The following is a 22,913-nucleotide window of genomic DNA, read 5'->3' as shown; positions in this document are numbered from 1 at the left end:
TCCAGGCAGAATGAGTTTCTATACAGCCTTGCCATTTATCTTTCCCCAGCTATTGCTTCACTCCTTCACTCACAGTTTAATAAGGTCATACCTTTTTATATAAACTGTACATGACACCTCATTAAGTAAAGAGTAGATCATAGAACATCCAGTCAGAGGAGAGAGTCAGGCAGTGGGGCTCTTGGGTGATTTCTCTCTGTCTGTCGGATGAAACACTGCTTCATTTGCATCAGGGAGAAGCTGCTTGAGGCAAAGTCTCAGAGGTTAGACCTTTAGCACTTTGTAGATGGGTTGGTTTTTTGGTGGTGTGATGTTGTAATTATGTAGAAATAATCTTGGCCAACAACACAATTTTACATAAAACACTGGGTTCAACATATTAAAAAGTTGATATGTATATTAACATGTTTATAATATGGATTGAATGCTTCTTTAAGTTAGTTGATTATAGATACAATTCTGTATTTCAGTGATGTTACCTGCCAGGTAAGCTGTTATCTGTCTATTTATAGATTACCTACTCAGCTGGAGTTTATCGACTAAATATTTTTAGTTGAATGTTGAATCAGTTTTGTCCCCAGAGTGCGTACGTCACCGAATGGACTCCCGGAAGCCTGTAGGTGAATGAACGAGGTGGAGGCATCTCTAAGTTTCGTGCTGTCTGCTCTCATGGAATCAGGACTTGGGGTAGGTGGGTCTCCCTTTGTGGCTTGCTGAGTTCAAAAAAGGGCTTTGGTGGCATCTCTCCTAAGGGGATCCATCATAGACACACAGGGGCACCCAACTGGATTGATCCCTCGGCAGTGAGCCCCACGCGTGTCTTTGACCTTTTGGCTACCATCTGTCATAAAGTCACGAACAGTGTTTAGTCTTAAACATGACTCATGAATGTACTGCAGTTTGGGCTGGAACAGTTAGATAAATAAATCAGTTTGTAGATGAGACTTTGAACTTTATAAGCTCAGTGCAGAGAGGTAATTAAAAAAGAAAGATCACAAATATAACTCTGTGTCTGTTGTTTGACCCTATTGATGAAAAATAAAAATCTAGTTGGTATTTAAAAATGCATGTAGGATCCAGGAACATTGCTTACGATTTTTTAATATTCTTTTGAAGCATGAAAAAGAAAGTTCAGCAGTCAACTGCGGAAGTGGCAAATTTGGGTTTGAGTTGGGGTTCGGTGTGGAGAATAAGGGACTCAAGCAACTTTTAACAGGTACAGTGCACTCATCAAATGTAATTGAGTTATCATTCAAATACAGCACAACAGTATCGCCAAGTCTTCATTAGTCTATTGTATGAATTATCAATGGACCCCAGAGAACAAAGAAATGGAATCAAACAGTTCGTCATTAGATTCTTTTTGAAGATGGAACGGCACGTCCATATAATCTTTCCACTGTCGCTTTGTTTCCATCCAAGAAGGTCAGCTCTGATAATCTAGGGTGCTGTATTATAAATGGGGAGGCCTCATTGAATTAATTATTTGCTATTTACTTCATACATCCTTATTATTTTTGATAATTAGTGGAAACTCCCTGCAGTGTTTGGAGGAGTAATGCGAGGATCTCTTGGCCACAGATTAAAGGCATAATCAGCTGAATATTGATATGTTTGACGGAACCCTGGGAGCTTTGGCTTACATTTGTTTGGGCTGAACACATAAGACACAAATATGATTCGTTGTCATGAGCTGCCTTTTGGTAATTATTCATACTTTGTCCTTTCCATGACAAAAATTTTATGAAAAAAGATAGATGCTGCATGTACTGCATGTACTGCATATGCATACTGGGGCATTGAAGTACATACAGCTTATTTGCAATTTATTCTGATGTTGGTCATGAATCACAAAAATGTTATGCTATTGGTAAAAATAACCAGTTCTAACACCGAAAGAAAAAAAATCATAATTCTAAATGACAGATTGGGTTCACCAATTTAACACCAGGGCAATGATTAGTACATCCCTTTACCAACACTGGGCCTCATGCAGCAACATTTCTCGTACATTTTATCTTCATTTTCTGTTAAGAGAAAAAACTGAGAAAAGTCTCCAGATCCAGCAAACATTATTCACCATCCAAATCTGCTCTTACCCAGGTGTGCTGATAGATGAATCCCACTTAAATCTTAAATTTGAGGCTGGTGGCCGATTGTTTATCATAAGCATTGGTAACGCCCCCTAAACACTATGTAAGGGAAGGTGATGTGCGGTGTGCAAAAACCGTGGCACATGCCCGAGAATCGGAGAGATTTCACATAAAAAAAAAGGCCCTTAGAAGAATCTCAGCAGTAGTGAAATCGAGATGCTGTTGAACAAACTTAGACAAAGTTAACATGATTTTCCAGAGCGTAAGTACTGACTTTACAGGAATCAAAAACGCACCCAATGTCATCCAAGGGTTTTGACAGTCCTTACTGGGATCACTGGACTAATAGTATTTCTTGAGCCCACACATTTCATAAGACAATCATTATAATAACTCTTAAACATAGAATAATCTCAATTTGATTATATAATTTACATGTTTTCATGTTCCTAAAAGTATGTTTCCTTGCGTTGGACAATTTGTGGACTGTGAACACAGGATGTTTTTTTTCTTATCTTGGTAAGAGTGCTCTCAACCATTGGAAAAATGTTCCTCTTACTTATGAGCAAAAATTAGAAGACATTGGTGAGTCCCAGAAATCAATGGCTATTAACAAAATCCGATCAAATCTTGGATACGAACCAAAATAAGGGGAAATGTGTGTAAATTCGCTTCCTGCACGAGGCCCACTGTCTTCTCCCAGCCATCAGCAAGTTTCAGTGAACCATAATGGTTCTTTGCAGACAGGATGTTTGCCTTGTCATGCTCATGTCCTTCTTTTAAATCAATTTTGTGCCATCACGATTAACAAATCTTGCATCATCTGAAAGCGTCCTCGGCTCTCACTGCTGTAGCTGTTTGCATGTTTGAACTTGTTGTGACCTAGATGTTCCACCACTTCCTCTTGTGTCCTGAGTGGCGCCTCAGCAGTGTCATGGCCGCTGTTGTTTGATGGTAATTGTGTCTGTCCTGCGGCTCTGCACATGCTGAGATGGTTCCTCGTCCAAAGGCAGTTCCTCCACTGCTCTGAAAAACCTGCTTGCATTGTCTTTTTTTTTTATTCGGTCTAAATAGCCTGCGGTCGAAAAAACACCCTTAAATATGAGCTGCTCTAGAGGAGGCGGAGGCGTCGAATAAATCCTTAACAACAGCAATTATTTATTAGTGACAGCTTTCTATGGCCATTTTAGTTTAAATCTTTCCACTGCAATTGATCCCAAAGCAAAAATCCATTTTTATGTGATAGCTGTAGCTTTTAACCAAACTGACTGCTCGCTCCGTAAGGTCAAGGATTGAGTGAGTGAAGTTATTTTTGCTCCTTGTGTTATTAGATTGCCTATCTATCATTGGAGTGTCATGTGATTGATACTGACTCGGCTTGAATGAAAGATGGAGCGAGGCCATTGTTGCTCCCACACAAGAGCCACGGCAACTTGTGAAGAAGAAGAAGCCCTCGAAGGACATGAAATAACTACTGATGCTGCATCATTTCTTATTTTCTTTTGTTCTTACCCTACGTTTTTCTTCATAAAAAAATTCCAACCTCAGCACGATCAGTGGAAAAAAAAAAAAAAAAAACAGCTGGATAGGCAATTGTGAAAGGATGATTACCACTAAGTGTGTATGCAAAGACTGTTCATTTAGGGACAGTCCACACTTTGCTGACCACTTAAAATTACAGGAACCGTTCATTAGCTTTCATGTTTGCCTGCTGGTTTCATTTTACCATAAATAAGGGATCCTTGACGTCAAATTTAACTTTCCAAATGCACCAGGTATGATGTAATAATCTCTTCCGTATATACGGCTTAATTGGTTTACTTTCCTGAGTTTATCTGTTATGAACTGAAGGCATCTCTTCAGCACTTTAATTGCACACTTGTTGCTACTTTCACTCACGAGGTAGATAACACCATCTGCTCCGTGTCCGCACAAGACCAATCCTGATTTCAGTAAGAGAAAAAAATATTCTGTTCCATGGCAAAGATTTCATAGTGCTACAGGAAACCTATTAGGGAATATGAAACACACATTTAGTTTTTACTTAAAATACTACATTCTTATTTGCAGAGGGCTATGTGTTGTGTGAATGAGACGTAAAGATGAATTCATATATGGTGATCTTAGGGTTCTTTGGGTGTGTTACCACATCCGACAGATGTCTCTCTCTCTGGGTTTCAAAGGCGCCAGAAGCAGATGCTTCCTGCACATTTCAAAGGAGACATTTTACTTGGCTTTTGGCCTTGATCATTTCAGGATATGATTAGATCCCAACACATGGCAGCAGTCATTAACTGGGAGAAAAAAACAAAGTAAAGCGAATAAGTTTGAGTGTGTTTTACTTCACCTTGGACACCTTGAAAATAAATCAACTGCTGTTTTGGTTATGGATTAATTGTTTACATAATTCAACAAGCAGAAATTTTGATTTGTTGCCTTTCCTCTGTTTTATAGCATTGTGAATTTAATATCTTTTTGGTTTTGGACTGCTAGTGGAACAAACATGCAATTTGAAGACATCAACTCTACACACAACTATCCATTAATAAAAGGGATTAATCCAATTAAATCTAACATAAAGACCTATAATTTAATGTTCAAGACTTGTAGAACTGGAACCTCAACCGGAACGGTTGCTGACATCGCAAAGTGCTTGATGTGTTGTTTTCTGCATGTATGTGAGGATTTCATGACAGGGGACTGTGGGGGATAGCAGAACAGAGCGACTTGAGGCAAGGACCCGTCACATGTCGCAGGTCGACTCTGTGTGCGTTTGTCCGTAGAGGAAACGGAGCTGTCTGTATGCGCCTTCAGTGCTTTTCAGAGCAGCTCTGGCAGAGTGGACCTCTAGGCTCCGGCCGTGCAGCGGGCTTATTACGGAGCTGTTCCTGTTAGGGTGGGAGCACACAATGCAACGGCCATTTCGTGGAAAATTTGACAAGTACGGTGTTAAGGAAATGCACAAGAAAATGGGTTCTCTTAACACCTCAGTTCGTGCTACCTTGACTGTTATTCACAGATAATGTAAGGAACCAAACTATTAGTGTTTATCTATTTTTCTTTCTGTGACAAAACAGTAATTACAGTGATTTGAAAGCACAGTTGATTTTCCAGCAGGGCTGCACAGGGGGTTGAGGATTTCCTGGTTAGAAAGTGAATCCCTGCTGGGGCTTTTGACTGAATGTTAATTGGATTTCATCTGTAGAAGCCCTCCAGTCCTTACAGAGACATCCTTTTAAATCCAAACATAAATGAGACATGCTAAAATCAGTGCAAGTATCATAACTCTGGGGGATTTATGATGCGTAATTGAGATCATTAATTTATCTTTGCACTCTGCTTAACATCTTATTCATGATGAAGTACTTCATTTGTGATTGGAGGATATATTAAAGCACAGGAACAAAAAAAAAAAAGAGTGATTTGGTGTCGGGCCCTTTGTGAAAATGATAAGCTATAACTGCTGCTGGGTTTTTTCCGTCTCCTTGGAATAACATTTAGATTTTTTTTCTATAATGAGATGTAAATCTAATGATATTAAGCCATTGTATGTGCGCAAAATTTCAAAATGTCCAGCAGTATGGTATTGTTGTCTAAGCACGTTGGCAACCATATTGAGATCTCGACCACAATCTGTTGCTTTTCTACAACATAAGTATTTTGTTTGATTGAGGAAGTAAAAGCCTGTCTTTACAGCTGTTGTAATGTTTGCTTTCGCACTGGCATAAGCAACATTGACTCTGTGTCAGCGGATATTTCTCCGAGTCAGTTTAGATACTGAAAATGCTATACAGTCTATCTCTTTGTTGGGTAGTTGTAAACCATAAAGACAAAGCCTATTCCTATTCCCCACCAGAGCTGTCTCGTGGGCCGGTTTCCCTGACGTGTGGTTTCGAGGAGCCGTAAAGCAGGAGTGTCTCCGTTCTTCATACCTTTCCTCTATTACATATGAACCAGTGGCTAAACTGACAGGCTTATTTGCACCAGGACACATGTAGCTGAGATGATTCACTTGCTCCGGTGCCATATACCCCTGGTTTCACAAACAAATATCATTGACAAACCACTGGGAGTGAAAGCCAACAGAGAGTGAGGGAGGGTAAAGAGAGAATACCCATTTCAATTCACCAGTCATTTAGGTTGGATACACCTTTCCTTTACGGATTTGTGGATTAGACCTTTTTTCCTCCTGCTGCTCAATTACCCAAGCATCCATAAAAACCTGAAGTTCTGTCTCCGGAGTGAGATATTGTCGCGCTGCTCGCAGCAATAAGAGCGAGATTTAGGATGAGCCTCTCCACTGTGACAGAGGCTCGGCAGAGGGACCCTCTCTGTCACTAGATATTGCGGTCCCCAGCCGCTCATTAAAGATGGAACCATTACTTTACGGCTCCGGCTCGCTTCTCTCTGCTCCTCCTTCATCTGCCTTCACAGCCCCCTGGAAGTAAATAGACACAAATGAGCTCAACAGAAAGCACATGAGCCAAACCTTCGGAGAGGTGGCCGTACAGTATTACTTTTCAACCGTTTGGCCCATTAAGTTCCTAATGCCTCTTACCATATTTCTCATGACATATCTTAGTGGTCGGATTAAGTTTACTTCTGAAGACACTCCCCTGTGAACTGTCCAGGGTAATATGTTTGTTGATCACAGTGTGAGCGTTTCCCGTGGTGGTGTTTGGATTACAGCTGTGTTGTTTGCTTCACCAGTAGGGGAGCGACAGTCAAAGAACTCCTTTATTCATATAGTTTGTAGTCCGATTATTTCTTATAGCTCAAGTCAAACTGTTGGTATGGCAAGTATCAAATCATAAGACTCTCCCCTGATCCTTTAACCACACTCTGGCAAAAATAACTATATAAATGCACATTAAAAAAATTAACAATATGGAAACTTAAAAAAAATAAATAAAAAAAAAAAAAATAAATAAAAAATAAGTCTTTATTTGTGCCGTTGTGTCCAGAGGCAAAAGAAAAACCTATCAGAATCAAAATAAGCTCTTTTTCCTTTCCCCAAACAAGCGAATGAACACACCTCCGCTCTCCCATCTGTTGGAGCTGCGTCGGTTCCTCTTAATGGGTCACTGTAATTGGCGGAGTCAGGAAGCGGGCGGCTGCTCCTTGGCGTGTGGTTTAGTTACTGGAGTCCTGAGAGTGATGGAGCCATTGGCAGCTGTGGGCTCAATGATGATGATGATGCTGCTCCTGCTCCTGCACCTCTGTTCATCTCCACTCCACCCCACACAGCTCTGCTCCACAGGGACAACGCTACTGGGACAAATGGCCACCTGGGAGTTGAGCATTTAATGAAGCACACCTTTTTTTCTTTTTTTTTTTCTTTACTCCTTTTCTCCTCAATAAACCCCTTTTCTCTTACGCTTATAATCCCTCCATCTCACTCGCATCTGGCATGGCAGCAGAGCAGATCTGTTGGGTAACTTAGGGAGTGAGGGAATTGCCTTTTGCAAAGTGTGTGTCTCACATGACCAGAGCCACAAAGCCTACATGCGTGCAAACTCATGCCTTTTTATTTGCCCTCATGACAGTATAGCTATTAGCTGCCTGGTGGCGGTTTTCACTTGTCAAGCATTATGAGATATCCTTCAGAACTCATGGCCAGTTCACAAATTTCCCTGCTTTACCGAGATGGGGTTTGTGAGTAGAATGCAGCGCTCTTAATGAGCTCCTTCCATCTAACTTTTATCCCTCCTGTCGCCTTGTATCCATTCACATTTGGCACTTATGCAACTGGCTCTTGAGTTTCTCTCATACTGAACTGGGAGGCCATGCAGGCGAACGAACGGTTGTTACTCCAATGTGAGGAGAGCATTTAAGAGATTGTCTCTTCGCAGTGCTTTTGTGGATGATTGATTCAGGTCTTAAGATGATTGCACAACGGGTTACCTTCTCAACTCATGTCCAGTCATAAACTCTTTCTTTCTCCCTCTTTTTTCTCCTTGTTTGTCTCTAGTAAGTCAATGTGTGTGCTTGAGAGTCAAGGTATTTCTACTGCTTTGATCTGAGCAGTGCTCTTATGATAATGATTATGATGATAAAGCTAATGATTAATGAACATTGAGTTTTTTGTCCTCCACACCACTTACGACTCTCTCCACTTTCTCTCACCGTAACACCCTGACCCTTTCGTTTACCATCCCCACTATTCATTCAGCGAGCTCTTTCACTGAGGCCACTCAAATTAGCTGCGTTTGGTGCGAGCCCAACCGCTACAGGACATCTCACAGGACCGAGGCATAAATCATTCCCCAGAGCAGGAGTTGTGGCAGGCCTGGACGCACATCCACCAACCGAGATTTACGCTGCACATCGAAGCACAGCCCCGCAATCTGGATCCTCTCCACCAGGTCATCTTCAAATTGGTTATTGATCTTCCAATCACAAAATGAATCATACATTGCCAGCATTGTTTAGGTACTGCGTTTACAGTAGCGTAGCCTGTGTTACTGCCGATATGCAGTCCTGGGGATGGAGTATTGTTCAGAAAACCATGAGAAAACTACTGCCTGCGCCGAACGGGGAGTAAATAGGAAAATAAATTAGAGGCAGTCTTCCTTGAGATGAATGGGTGTCACGTTGTCATCCAGCAGAGCCTCATTATAACATATCAAAACAGCTGAAGAAACTCTTGACAGTCGCTGAAGTGAAGAGCTTGAAGTTGGCTACTGTGGTGATATGCAACAATGTGTGATTATGGCTGCAGTGTTCTAATATTTTGATTTGAGAATAATTACAGTGCCTCTGATATTATTATACTGCGGTTCTTCAACAAGTATGAATAGTTCATGCTGCAATTCTTTCTTTTATGTGAGGGAAACAAATTTTTCACACGCCTATTATTTCTGGCTCTGTTTTTAAAAAAAGTCATAATGGAAGCCTGTCAATCACTATATGAAGCTGAAGTCTTCTGTCATAAGGTATCAGTACATTTTAGTTAAATGGGGAGGGTTCCAAGGAAGTACGGAGTTTCAGCTCTTGGCATGTACTATATTGTCGCGTATTATTTAATGGGGCTTCACTTCTTGACCAATTAGGCTCCAAGACGGTGTGTAAATGGGGCTTCTGCCCTGGTAGCAGTTTCCTCATAAATGCCAGACTGGCCATTATCAGAACTCCTTTGTGAGTGAAAACAGACAGCTATAATATAGACTTTCGCCTTAATTGAAAGATTGTAGGAATGGCAGTGGTGCGATCTTTGAATTTTCAACTTAAATGTCAATATCTGACACATGACAATGGTATAATTTTTTTTCCACCTGTACCATTTTAGAGAGAAAATGTCAAGCTCAGTTTCATTTTCAAAGACCTCTGCATCATTGCTCATGGCCTCTGTATTACTTAATATATTAATAGTGTGGGGAGCACATTTGGATGACAGGATCAGCGTAACTAATTGGCTGTTGAATGGAGTCAGATTGTAACCTTGTAGCTGTTGTTTTTGAGTCATGTGCAGTCATGTTCAATTACAGAGGCTCATTTCGACTACATGGTGATTATTGATTACAGCACATGACGTGATTTGTGAGAGCTGAGGCGCTTAGGGGTTGCGGAGCGTGTCCACTAGTAAGACGCAAGGACAGGTAGCTCACTTTTTACTAATTGATGCCTTTTGCACAGTTTTTTTTATGAAATATTATCATATTTATATACAGATATTTGCGTTTACATTTTTTTTATTTATTTGCGGTTCTCTGTGTATAGAAACTCATCAAATGGCCTGCTGAGATCATGTCTCATTGTGCAGTGATGATCTATTTTTAAGGTATGAGGGTCTTAACTTAAATAGACTCTGCCTCTGGTTTGCTTTTGTCGTTCTCAGTGGAGGTAGAAATCCAGCCACAGTGGCCTTTTATTTCTCCTGGACTCTGGCTGGCCTGTAAGCAGGGAGGAAGGAATCTAGATGGACAGCTCTGCCTCCGTCTCTAGTCAATAGCAGCCAGCAGGTAAGGCTCTGTCTGCTTCTGCGGCGTGGCAGACACTTATTAGTGGTAATGTACTCCCATCATCCATCTCCAGGTGGGCTTCCGTCATTGATCTCTACGCCAAGACTTGTCACTAGCTGCACCTTGCCGAATGAAAGTGCTGGTCGCCGCCAGCACCGGCTTTAGATGACCGAGCTTAATGTTCTGTCAATAGACTCACCTCTGGACAGCCGGTATTAGAGCAGCGAGGTGACTTGCACAGCAGTGTGAGATGTTTTTCCTCACAATGCTCTTCAATACCTAAATTCAGCCAGGAAAAACAGGGGGGGCACATAGGTTTATGAGACTTGATATTAGTCTTCTATGATTATGATCACATAATGGGAAAATGTACATCTCTATTCTCTTTTAATTAGCATGGACTCTTGCAATACACTGAAATAGAATAATTCTAGTATGTCCTTTGATTAATTATTTAACAAACTTTGGCAAAACAGTGCAGGGTTGTCTGTCAAAAAAAGATTAACCTGGCCCGACTTTTGCTGCAACAAGATGTGACGTCATCCGGCAAGGTGCTGCCTAAGCCAATCAAATACAATCCTTACAATAGTTGCTTTCATTAAATCTTTCCAGAGTTTTTAAATCCTGACTGTGAGCATTATAAACCACTCTGAAGTGTTTTGTCACTTGAAAAGCTTTTAAACACAGGATCTGTACTTCAACTGCACTTCTTGGATCCTATTTAATGTTTCATTGGTACCTTGAGCAACATCCCCCCCACCAATGCAGCTGTTTGGTCTGAATCGATGCTAAGATACACATATTGATTACTTTATAAAACATACTCAATGAGGAAAACTTCTAAAAGATCTTTGCAAAATGCCCAAGCGCTGTGGTCTATATGCTAATGGTACGATTGTTTATCAAGGTAAGGCTGCCAATTTGCTGTAATCTCATAAGAAGAGGGGGAGGCTGGGCCTCGCCCATGCTGATCTTTAAAGGAAGAACTGCCGACTGCAAATGGGGCCATTGTCGGGTGGTGGAAAGAACATTTTAAGAAGCTCCTGAGCCCAACTTTGGAGGAGCTAGAAGACTCATGGGAAGCCTGGCCTGTTTCTTTGGTGGAGGTAACTGAACCACAAAAGCCCACCATTTGAATGGAGTCTGCTTTGTTCATTCATTCATATTTGCTTGCAAAGTAATTTGCTGAATTGATATTTTGATACAACACAGCCACTGAAAACAGAGAGAATAAATTGCAATATCATGGAAGTGGACGGTGTCGTGCTTGTTGCCATTACCACACTGAACTGTTAAACTCGTTATGAGTCTGCATGATTTATTTTCACCCCGATATGTGTTCCTAATGTAATTGGACCAGTTCACAGGAGCTTGACTAAATGTTTAATGTTTTTTGGGCACTTGGTCGAGCTGGTTCAGTGGTTTAACCATTGGAGAATTAAATTTAGGTCTCTCCCCAAAGACCTTCTCAGATGCCAGTGAAAACGAGGCCATCTGTTGGGAGTGTGTTAGTGAAGTGGCCATGCTGCAAACAGACAACCCTATGCAAATGAGTCCAGTTGTTTCTCCAGTTACAGTTACCTGAGACTGACCATCAAGGTTGGTTTATTTCTCAGCCATGTTATCTTAGCATCATGTTTGAAAACAAAAATTAAAATGAGTAAATTTGTTTTTGTGTATATGATATCCTTATTGAGACTGTGAGAAAATGAAGTAGACTTAAACAATTCAGTATCCATAATTTGTGATGTATTAATTGTGGCAATTCTTATTAATGTTGAATTCAGAACTGTAACTATGTGCTGTAATCATCCAAATCAAGAAAATACTAAATTCAGCAAATTAGCCAGACTGGTCATCAATTTTAACAGAAAACACTTGACACTATTATAAAGTTTGAATTTCTTTTTATTCCTATCAGTTTTTGCTACACAACAGTTGTATTACAGATAAATTAGCAATGTCTTCTATCATGAAAATAATGTTGTAGCCTAAAAAAATAAATCAGCCTTTTGATTTGTTTTTCACAATAAACGTGAGTTTTCACTGAACATTCATTGAATATTAAATTACTGAATAAAGCACCATTTCAATGATGTGTTTCACATTAATTCCCATCCAAAAATAGTATCCTGGATGAGTTACATTAAGCCACATTAATACTATGCAGTGGTCCAGTGGATATAACAGCAAGTTTTACTCACATGGTTTACAAAGGGAAAACCCACTGAACAACACATGACAAATATTACAATATTAACATGTATCACTCAGATTAGATGGCAATCACCAACAAATCTAATTAACTTCAGAGGTAAAACATTCAATATTTATACAGTCTAACATCTGGCAGGAAAACAGTTCACTTTATCACTTTATTTTAAGGCATGTTTCTTACTTTTTTGTACCCTTTACCAGTATATTTCTATATCGTCATATAAGCTTTTCATGTGAACATAAAAAAATACACATAGTATATAAGAATAAACATGCAACATGTGTCGCTTATAATCTTTTTTCATGACATTGATTTTGAAATCATCTACATGGTTCACATTCACTTGGGCTGATGATTGGTAGATACATAACAAGTGTCATATGGATACAGGACAACAAATATCCTCACATTTTCACAGCTACAGATCACTGATTCAGTTTGCTGTTAACTAGAACCACCACAGATTGAAACACAATATACATTTGTAGACAAATATGAGTCATAATACACTTTGAATTGACATTTTTTTACCCATACAGCATGCACCATGTAGATTGCCATAACTCATTTTAATGTTAACGATAATTTCCGATATTTCTGATTATAAAAAAAATAGGTAATTTCTTAATACATAAGCTCCATGCATCTAAAGAGTTGATTAGGTAAATTGCACATATACCCTCACTGCACTTGCTATTGTGTTATTGCACTACATTATAATAATATATTCTCCCTCTAAGTGCAAGTAAAAGCACTTATATACACATGACCACAGTGGTTTGCCTCAATCACCACGGGACTGTATTTTACTTATAAAGTAGCACTGTATTGCACTCTACACTTATTAACTATTGCTATAACACTGGACACATACATACAGAACATCTAGACGACCTTAAATCTGTCAATAAAACCACATTTGTTTTCCCTCTACACACATTCTTCATAACCAGTCCTCTGTGTTAACAGTAATTGATTCATATCTTTATATAAGTATCTTAAAGTGCCTCATCAGACAGACTTCACATGTCCACAACCTCTTTGGAAACCTCATGGTGTCAATAGAATACAACCATTACATAACTTTAGCACATTAAAATGGATCTTGTATAGTATGTATTATATAACTAATCCAGTTTGTTATTACATGATGGCACACACACATGTAACAGGATCACATTTACAGGATGTCATGATTGTTAGAAGTATCCTAAATGTACGTTGTTTTTTTTGTAGCTTTACAGAATATTCTCTCATACATTACATTACTACTCTAGGTGTTTAAAATATACATTGGATCGCTCAGCTGATTCGCTCTGATAGGGGAGTTTCCCCTCTCATCAGTGCTTCAAAGCAGGCATGGCTTCAGTTTCCTAAAGGCAGCAGACCGGTTAATCTCAGTCTGCTGAGTCAAACAGGGTCATGGTTGGACCCTAAAATCATTATAATGTCCACACATATCCCCCAAAAAATAAATAGTTTTACAATTTTCAATCACATCACATTATTTTTGTATTTACATAATATATAAGAACTTTAAGGCTTTGTATTTTGTTGTTAAAGGAACACTATTGCACAGACAACAAAGACACACAAAGGCATCTCAACTACTGAGTCTAAGTCTAAGAGTGTTGAGTGGAGCAGCTTGAGTGGGCCGGCTCTCTCATTATGGCTTACTTCCCTGATTTATGACGCTGGCCAGCTCCCTGGCCGCTATCGGCCAGTTTGGTAGCCGCAGCACTGCCACTATTGCACAGGTCCCTGATTTCCAGCAGGCCCTCATTCAGGGCTTTGACAAAAACGGCCGAGCTCGTCCCTGTGTTCTCCCAGAAACTAGACACACAGAAGATGATGTGGTCTGACTGCGGGTTGTAACAGGCGCCGTAGCCGTTGGGCACCACCGGGCCGTAGCAACAGAACATCTCCACTGTGGTTGGGACCTGATACAAGAGGGCACAGTCAGGGTTAGACCAGTTAAGCTCATCCAGGGAACAGGAAAATGAATGTATTATTGCTTAATCAGTTGACTGTTTCATTCAATCAATCATTTACCATATAACTTGGCAGAAAATATGTAAAACAATCTCTAAGCTCATCACAAACTCTAAGAGTGACATATTCAAATAGCGTATTTTGCCAACAGTCCAAAGCATAAAGATATTGAGTTTGCAAACCGAAAAAACAACAAATCCGCACGTTTGACAAGTTGGAACCATTCAAATAGTCAATACTTTTTTTATCAATTTATTAACTAAACAAAATGTTGATTTAATAACCAGTAAGTTTTCAACATAAAATGCTTCACTTTGTGTTGTGAGGTATTTTTCTAGGAAAGAGTTGAAGAGTACTCCAAATGTAATTAATATAGTTTATATATGTGGCTGCCTTAAGCAATGGAGATTAGTTAAAAAAAAAAAAATATATATATATATATATATTATTTGAAGTGCTGGGTTCCAGTGCTGTCAGGAAAGCTAAAGCTATTTGGTCTAATTGAATAAACTCAATGCAGAGGCCAATAGTGTTTGGCAGGGTCTCCAATTAAAATACAATAACAGCAAGCACAAAGCCCTCTGTGAGGATCCGAAACACCAGCAGAAACTATATTCTATTTAGTCTTTTGCATTTTGTTAAGTTTTGTTGTGTTGCAAGTGCACTTATGCAGCCCCAGTCTCTATTTTAATGACTGTAGTAGAGTTCGGTAGCCCTTTTTGAGCGGCCTCTCTTTCAGCCATTTGAACTTGGTTCTATTTACTGACTATACAGTGTTTGCTGGTGGATCCTGGGCTGTGTTTTCTCACCTTGAATTATGTACAAACAACAAAATTTGGGGAAAACATTAGCAGTTGGTAACACATTTGCAGATGGCAGTCAAGTTAACTTACTACACAGGTACAATAAGAACAGTTTAGAGTGGGATCACATGTTACCTGACTGGTAGAAAGGATGAACTGGTTACTGGCCAAATATGTCTCATCACAGAAGATCTCTGGCTTTTCCATGTTGAGCTCCTTTGCGATCCTCATAAGCCCGAGGAGATGATTGTCTATTGCCATTCCTGTAATAGCCTGAGAGATATTTTTTATTAAGTGCCTCTCTGATCTTTGGAATAGAAATTCAACAACCATATAGCCTGTCTTCTTTAAGTGATACTCCGAAATGTATTTATTTATTTATTCAGTTTTTTCTGTAATTAAACGTGGTCACTACTGGAATCTATTGTAACAAACATCAATTAAAGCTGACCGTAGCTGCCACCCCTCCCTTAAAGATGATTTGCATAACCATTTTGGGAAATAAAATGATTAACTCTCTTGCTGAGAGTTAAATGAGAGTATCCATACCACTCTCATATCTGTCTGTAAAATATGAAGCTCCAACTAGGAAACAGTTAGCTAAGCTTAGCATAAAGACTCGAATCGGGGAAACAGTTGTTGAAATGTTGAAATTTAGTTTACTTTGGAATAAGCTTGCCATAGCTGGATTTTCATATTTGCCATACAGACATTGGTGTGCTGTCAATCTCTCCATCTAACTTTCAGCAAAAAGCGAGTAAGTGCATTTCCAAAAATGTCAAACTATTCCTTTAAGTTTCCAGGTAGTGAATGTTTGATACTCAAAAGATATATTTTGAGATAAATATATTAAGTTAACACATTTCAATTCTGGCTGTCACATAATTATACTGACAAAGGCTGTTTTAAAATACTTACTGCAATTGTATAATTGGTCTGGGCATTAATTGCATCCCTAAATCGTCTCATTTTTTCTGAATCCTGTTGAAGAAACAAAAAATAATTTAGAGAAAAAAGTAAAATCAAGTTATTTTTACATTGTACAAAAAGAGAGCAGTGCAGCCAGTAAATTCATTTTTCATAGACCCCGTTAAATCTGCAGGGGGATCATCTGTTTGGATGAGTACACTCGGTTCAGCATGGCGAGGTGGCTGGTCGCACCTGTTTCATTTAGACAGGCGTGATAAACAGTAATGTGGGAGTAACTCAGTAATTGGGTTCAAAGTGAGAAAAATGGCTCACGGAGAAAGTGCCCCTCTCATCTGTCATGGACATCACAAAGGCCAGGGCCTCAGAGGTGGCAGAGCGAATGTTGTCAACCCGACCTTGTTGGAAACGCCGAATGGACGCGCTCTCATAGGTGGCAACAAGCCTTCTGTTGCATCTATATGAGGAGACACGGTAATGACAATATCAGTATATTTCAAAGGGCATATGATAGCTACATTTGAAGTTTGAGATCCTGAATGTGCTTTACTTGTAAAATGCAAGTTGTAAGGCAACTTGTATGAATGCATCTGGACTCATCTTCTGTTTTTTTATGAATTCTTTCCCATATACGCTGAACTTGAAAACATCCATGTCAAGATTATTCACCAGCCTGAAGGAGAAAGAGCAGACAACATGAGACAAGATGTCTAAAGGAGGAATTATTTGTAGATATGGTGAAGTGTTAGTTTGTATGTGTTGGTCTTGCCTCTGGAGTCTGTCTCCAGAAGCTGCTAAAAGTCCTTGGATGTGTGGGTTGCATTTCCAGAGCAGCCTTCTTGGAGGGGGGAGCTCTCTGATGCTGGATGCTCTCGCCATCTTGGAGGGACTCGCTGTTCTGTTCAAGACAACAACAGCAAATGTGTCTCTCACTGTTAGCCTCACCCACATTCATTGACAACAATATTCAGTGTGTGGTTATATTTTTGCTGCGATGAGCTAACTTACATGTATTTCATCAGGTATTCAGAGAATTGTACCATAACTATTCCCTCGAATGCCGAATGTTCGCACACAACTCCGCATACCCCGTCCATTCCTACAACAACCTGAGAGGAAGTGGATAAGCTAACGGCCCAAACTCTACATTCATGGAGGATTTAAAGTGCCTTGAATGTTGCCCTACCTGCATGGACTTGTCATACCAGCGGTTTGCCCCATTCTTCTCGCGGCCGCCTCCATGCAGCATCAGCAGGGCTCTGTTGGTATCCCTAGGATCAAGGCCACTGGGCTCATCCAGACACACCACACACAGACAGCTCTCAATCAGGGCCAGAGAGTCCCTGTTGGTTTGATCTGAATGGAAGAGGGAAGGAGATGAGGGAGGAGATGAGATATGTTTATTTGTCTGAAAATTGTTTGCAGTTGTTCAAAACTTCTGATAGAAATTAGAGTTTGCAGCCGAGACCTTTTGTTAGTGCATCTCTGGCTTGTGCCCATTCTGTTCTCCCATCAGATGTCAGGATGCCAAGAGGAGGGAGTCTCTCTTCAACGTTGTCGGCCATTTTCCTGATTTTCTCCAGTTGGGATAAGATCTCAGTCTCGTTGAGCTGCTTGCTGTTTGCGACTACATCCAACACGAAAAACTAGTGAGAAAAAGAAATTATATAAATCATGTGTTCCTTAACTATTTCACTGCGTACTGCATCAAATAATACAATTTTGATAGTGAATATTTGTGTTTCTATGTGTCTTTGCCATAGTCAATCATATCTGAGTTCATTGTTACTGTTGTACGGTACTTTACACCTGAGATAAATAGGACGCTAGTAATTATGGCTGAAAATGGTCCAGGGCTACTTAAAATAAGGCTCCTCTTCTGCGATCTGTTTAACACACGACTCAAGGAAGCTCTGGCAGATTCAATCAACAGTAATTTAATTAACTGCCTGTATCTCCATAGGGACGGGCCCTTATGTGCCACAGATTGATAGTTCCCAGAACCATTTCCAGGTGAGAGCTCCTACTGTGCCTCTTTCCATGGTGATTTAAAGGCACCGTCTGTGAGCTAAATGTGTACAAATAGTAGCGTTGGACCTAAGACCTGCATGTTCGTGGCGTGGGGTCTAACACACAGTATAAAACTATGACCATGCATGTGAATAAGATTATGGGGTCACTGATTACTTACAATCTTTTGTCTGATTTATCAATAATTATATATTCTCACCAGTTTCAATATTCAAATAGACACCTTTATAGCATTACGATTTGCAATTTTTTTTAAGGCACTGTTTTCAAACTGAAATACAGCTATGCCTTCTTGGGCCTTGTTCTCATATCCCTTTAGAAACATAAATTATAGATAAATTCTGTCAGTGATTAACTAATAAAAGATGTAATTGTTTAGCCTGTGTGGCATCCAGCAGTAATTGGTCATTTAATCCTGGTGTAATGTACTTTTTCAGTATAATCCACTGTGTTGTGCTCCTCTTTTTGCAAATTGTATTACATCGTTTTGTTTTGGGATTCACTACTTATTTATTTAATATAGGCAAGCTCATCGTCTTTAAAGTCCTTTGAGACATGTCTGTAGTTAAGCGTTTTCCGAATTTGATGTCCTTAAATTTCCCGACTGCATGTTACTGGAAAACAAACCTTTTATTAAGGGCTGTTAACATTCAATAGGGCAGAGGATATTGGCTTTTTTATTGATCTAGTGGTAATTAAATCTGTAAAATACACTGTATATTCAAAGATGGCAACTAGACAGAGTAGATGTTGATATGTCTATGGTAGCCAGTTTAGATGCTCAGAAGATTCCAATTCTTTGAAATCTGATGAAAGAATAGTTTATCTGCACTAGAGGCCAGTATTGCTGCATGTAATGGTAAATCCATCACATCTCTGGTGGTAAGGAAAAAATGGCTTATATCTTACATGACTTTCAGCATCTATCGATAAACTTTCCATATCATTTTAAATCATCTTTGCATTTACTTTTATTTTCTCTCAAATGGACAGGACAGAAGTGTGAAATGTGTGAAATGTGAAATGTTCCCTCAGAGGTTGCCGTGCTGACCTGGTTCTTGCACGCCACGATGATGTGCTGCGGTGCTGAGGAGGCTGCGTTCATCTGGACCTCCAGCGTGTCTGTCTTTAACCCCGGGTAGCGGTAGGACTTGAAGAGGCGGTAATACTGCTCCATGCACAGAGGGGTCCCAGCTAGCTGGCCTCGAGCAAAATCCACTGGCAGCGCTCGCCTGAGGGACATTATTACACACATAAAATGACCTCTAGACTCTCACTTTATCACTTATTATTTTACTTTATTTTATTTTCCTCGTAAATTCACTGACTTTACTCTGTTGAGGTAACGTAGATGAGGTGAGCCCGAGGGGCATGCATGTGGATGCTGAGGGTGCAGGGTGACATGTAATCCATTACAGGTTTAACTCACGCATCAATGAGAGCAGCATAGTCCAACACTCCTCTGATGAGACGAGCAGCAAATCTTAAAAGAGTGAAAAGTTTGAACATTTTAAAAAAACATGAAACACTGAAACTACACAGCAGACTGGCTGGTGATTATAAATAGATCTGCTCTCATCTCTCAAAGGCCCAACAGTAATCACATCACGGTAAATTACTAGGATACAGTGGGCGAGCTGTGTGTGTGTGTGTGTTTATCTGTGTTTGTGAGAGAGAGAGAGAGAGAGAGAGAGAGAGAAAAAAAACATGTGAGGGGAAAGCACAGAGCCCTGTCAGGTCTCATGTTGTATGTCGTTTGTCTTGGTGTTATTACGTTCAAAGCCAGATCAATACAAAGGAGGCGGCCGCAGAGCACCGCACCCCTAAATGAAGCCTGACTAGCGGTCTCTGCGGTGAGCTTGGCCCTGTCACTCCCGATCTAATAAGTGTCTGTGTCAGTAGATTACCAGCTCGGGGTGCTCTGGAACTATTCAGTTAGTGCGGCGAGAGCTGACAAAAGCTAATGTTGAGTTACAGGCCCGGGTGGACTGGTGTAATGTCTGGTGGACCATGGCTCATTTAATAATGGGTAGAGATATAGCCAAGAGATGATGCCAGTGATTTTCTCCATGTCTGCAATTCAGATCTTAATCTGAGTCCGTGCCTGCTGAGAAGAACATAAACCCTGTCATTGGCTGCAGAACTGAGTGATATACTGAGTACTTTGTATTGTTAGTGATGGCATTGTATTGTGGTTGGAAAAACTGTGGTTGTCACAGACTCTCAAGCAATCTGCAACCAATCTAGGATGTTCAGTGCATTCTGGGTGTTATTATGTGATATGAAGTATTGTGGTTTGCTTTTTTTTGGTAGAACTTGGTGTATTTATGTACTTCTTTTTAAATTTGAGATGACTTAAAGCACCTAAGCTGACTGGAAAGTTAGAGCAAAGTACAAAGAAGGTTTCCAAAAGAGCTGAAATAAGTAGTTTGATTGACAGAATATTTATTTGCAACTCTTTTGATAATCAGTCAATTTTTCAATTCAATTCAGATGCAACAATTTTTCTGCCTCCTCCAATGTGATGATTTTTTGTCTTATATGAAAGTCAACTTAATTTTCTTTGGGTTTTGGACTGTTGGTTGGACAAAAGAAGCAACTTTAAGACATCACCTTGGACTCAGGTTTCTTAAAATGTTCTTACATTATGTGGAAAAACCTGGTAATTGTGACAATTTTGAGATTAATTGATAATGAAGATACTTGTTTTATATGTTGTATACTGTTCTATTGGCTGCAGTCACAAGAGAAATATTAGTTAGTTAACATTACTGAAATATTTTATGAAAATTTGAATCCTCTCCTGCAGATGCATATTTTTCATATTGTCTTGCATGTTATCACCTTATCCTTAAGCTATTTAGGATAAGGTTTTCTTTTGAATTGCTCTTTTCGTTAACCTATGTCAAGGGTTAGGGTTAGGGTTAGTGACAGTAGTTATAGAGTCCCTGGTTACTCACAGCTAACTAAGGAGGGTGGGTTACATTCAAACATCCAGCACATGCAAAGGTTTGGCAATAGCAGAGCCAAAAGTCCAGCACATACCTGAGGGCGTCTTTATGATCTCTAAACGGCTGCTTAGGAAACACCATGACAGGACTGGAGTTGACCGGTAGTGCCAACCTGTTGTTCAAGTACATGTCCTCCAGCCAGAAGTCATACACCTAAATAAAAAACAAAGGGACGCTTTTTGAGAAATGTGGCTCTGTCAAGCATTTTGGACTCAAGTTATTACTGTCAGAGTTGGGCAATTGGGTAAAAAACCATTACAGTGTATCACTGCCAGGTGGAAAGGAGAGTGGGAGAGAGTCAGTGTGAGAGTGGGAGTGTGATAGATTCCACCGAGCTGGATGAGTTGCGGTCTGACTGATCACTCAGACGCAGGTGGAGAGATTGAAGCAACAAAGGCTCCATTAAAACTTCAGTGTAAGGTGTTTCACTTTGTTCAACTTTTTATGAATGAGTAATATTTCTTTTTTTTAGAAAAAACTGAGGTCATTTTCATTTTTATTTTCAGACCTAATAGAGCAGATGAAGAGCGTGATACAATTTTATTAAAAAAAATAAACAATCAAGGCTGAGGCTGATTACAAACACTATTTTGTAAAAAGTCAAATTCAATAAATTGGATTATAATGAAGAGTGTATTAACTGTAGAAAAATGATTAGAGAATGATTTTGCGATGACTGTATTGAGTTTTACAGATGAATGTTTGATGAACTAGAGAGGAGAAACGCATCCAAATACTTTTAAAGACTAATAAAACAAAGAAAAACATAATTGATACAGGGGGGCCCTACGGCAAGAAGCAGCAATGTGTTTCTTTAATCTTGCAGATATGAGAGTTTACCCAGTTGGTCGTCTTGTCCCTCCTCTCTAAAAGCTTCTTCTGGAGAACCTCTCCAACGCCTCCAGGAGCCCCGAACTTCTGCACGATGGCTTTTGTTTTCTTGAACTGCTCCTCCTTCACCAGGTGTTGGACACACTTCAAGTAAGTGTCAAGGGTTTGTTTCAGTGGGGGCACAGGGACCTTTGGCAACATCTGATGTCATAAAAAGAAACACAGATTGGTAAAAAAAAAATACCCATAATGAGTAATGAAAGGACAGCAGCTGCTCACTATTTTTAAGTCTTTCCCCTGGTTCACAGAGGGTTCATTAGTTAAAGTGGTAATTCCTTCACATCTTTTCTTTATGCTTCTTTTATTAGAACCTACGTTAATAATTCAACTTAAATGGTTCGAGGCCTATTTGAGAATAAACTCTACAGCCCCCTGGGACTTGAAACATTCTTGTTTTCATTAGAATAGAAAACAGAAATTCATTATCTTTTCTATCTGATGTTTGATCATTTGCATAACTGAACTGTTAGTAGCCCCAAATGTTAATATTGACACGTAAATTGGAATTTTTAATTTTTTTTTTCCTAGTTTTGGATTACTGGAAGTGGGGTTTGTGTAGATGTTTTATGTTTATACGTCATAAAAAGTGGAATGATGAAAAAACTTGGATTAAAAATTAGAGTCAATCTAACCACAGTAAAGACAATGCAAACTCAATGATATCATAATCCTCTACTGGCTCAATGTGGATTAAATGACTGTGACTAAATAATACATGTACTATTTCAATGTATGTGAAAGGCCCGCTGTCTTTTTCGCCCCTAGCGGCCAGTTGGTGTAAGTGGCACTGCCGCTGTCCGTGGTGCTGAAATTCAACCCCATTACTTTGCCAACTTCAGGACCATGGACAGAGAGAATGCTCAGTATTTAAACGTTACAAAAAGAGAATACGGAATGTGTGTTGATTTAAAAAAATAAAATAAATAAACATGTTTTCATACTTTGCTGTCTTGGTCTCTGGCCGTCTCTTTCTCCATGATTGGCAT

General features: G+C 39.6%; 1 protein-coding gene across 1 annotated transcript; it reads right to left on the bottom strand.

Moving 5' to 3' along the window:
* Positions 1 to 13,945: 13,945 nt before the first annotated feature.
* Positions 13,946 to 22,913, bottom strand: LOC129091686 (choline O-acetyltransferase-like). The gene is made up of 14 exons (XM_054599383.1): positions 22,869 to 22,913; positions 21,877 to 22,068; positions 21,071 to 21,189; positions 19,455 to 19,508; positions 19,077 to 19,257; positions 17,463 to 17,640; positions 17,181 to 17,350; positions 17,003 to 17,103; positions 16,764 to 16,892; positions 16,545 to 16,667; positions 16,310 to 16,451; positions 15,986 to 16,048; positions 15,203 to 15,340; positions 13,946 to 14,212 (listed from the first exon to the last, which is right to left on the bottom strand). Exons 1-14 carry the CDS (start codon positions 22,911 to 22,913, stop codon positions 13,946 to 13,948), a joined length of 1,902 nt encoding a protein of 633 aa, XP_054455358.1.

Source organism: Anoplopoma fimbria, chromosome 5, assembly GCF_027596085.1.
Source record: "Anoplopoma fimbria isolate UVic2021 breed Golden Eagle Sablefish chromosome 5, Afim_UVic_2022, whole genome shotgun sequence".
In the NCBI taxonomy this organism is placed as follows: domain Eukaryota; kingdom Metazoa; phylum Chordata; class Actinopteri; order Perciformes; family Anoplopomatidae; genus Anoplopoma; species Anoplopoma fimbria.
The sequence above is the reverse complement of the archived record's forward strand: the minus strand, read 5'-3'. Positions and strand labels throughout refer to the sequence as shown.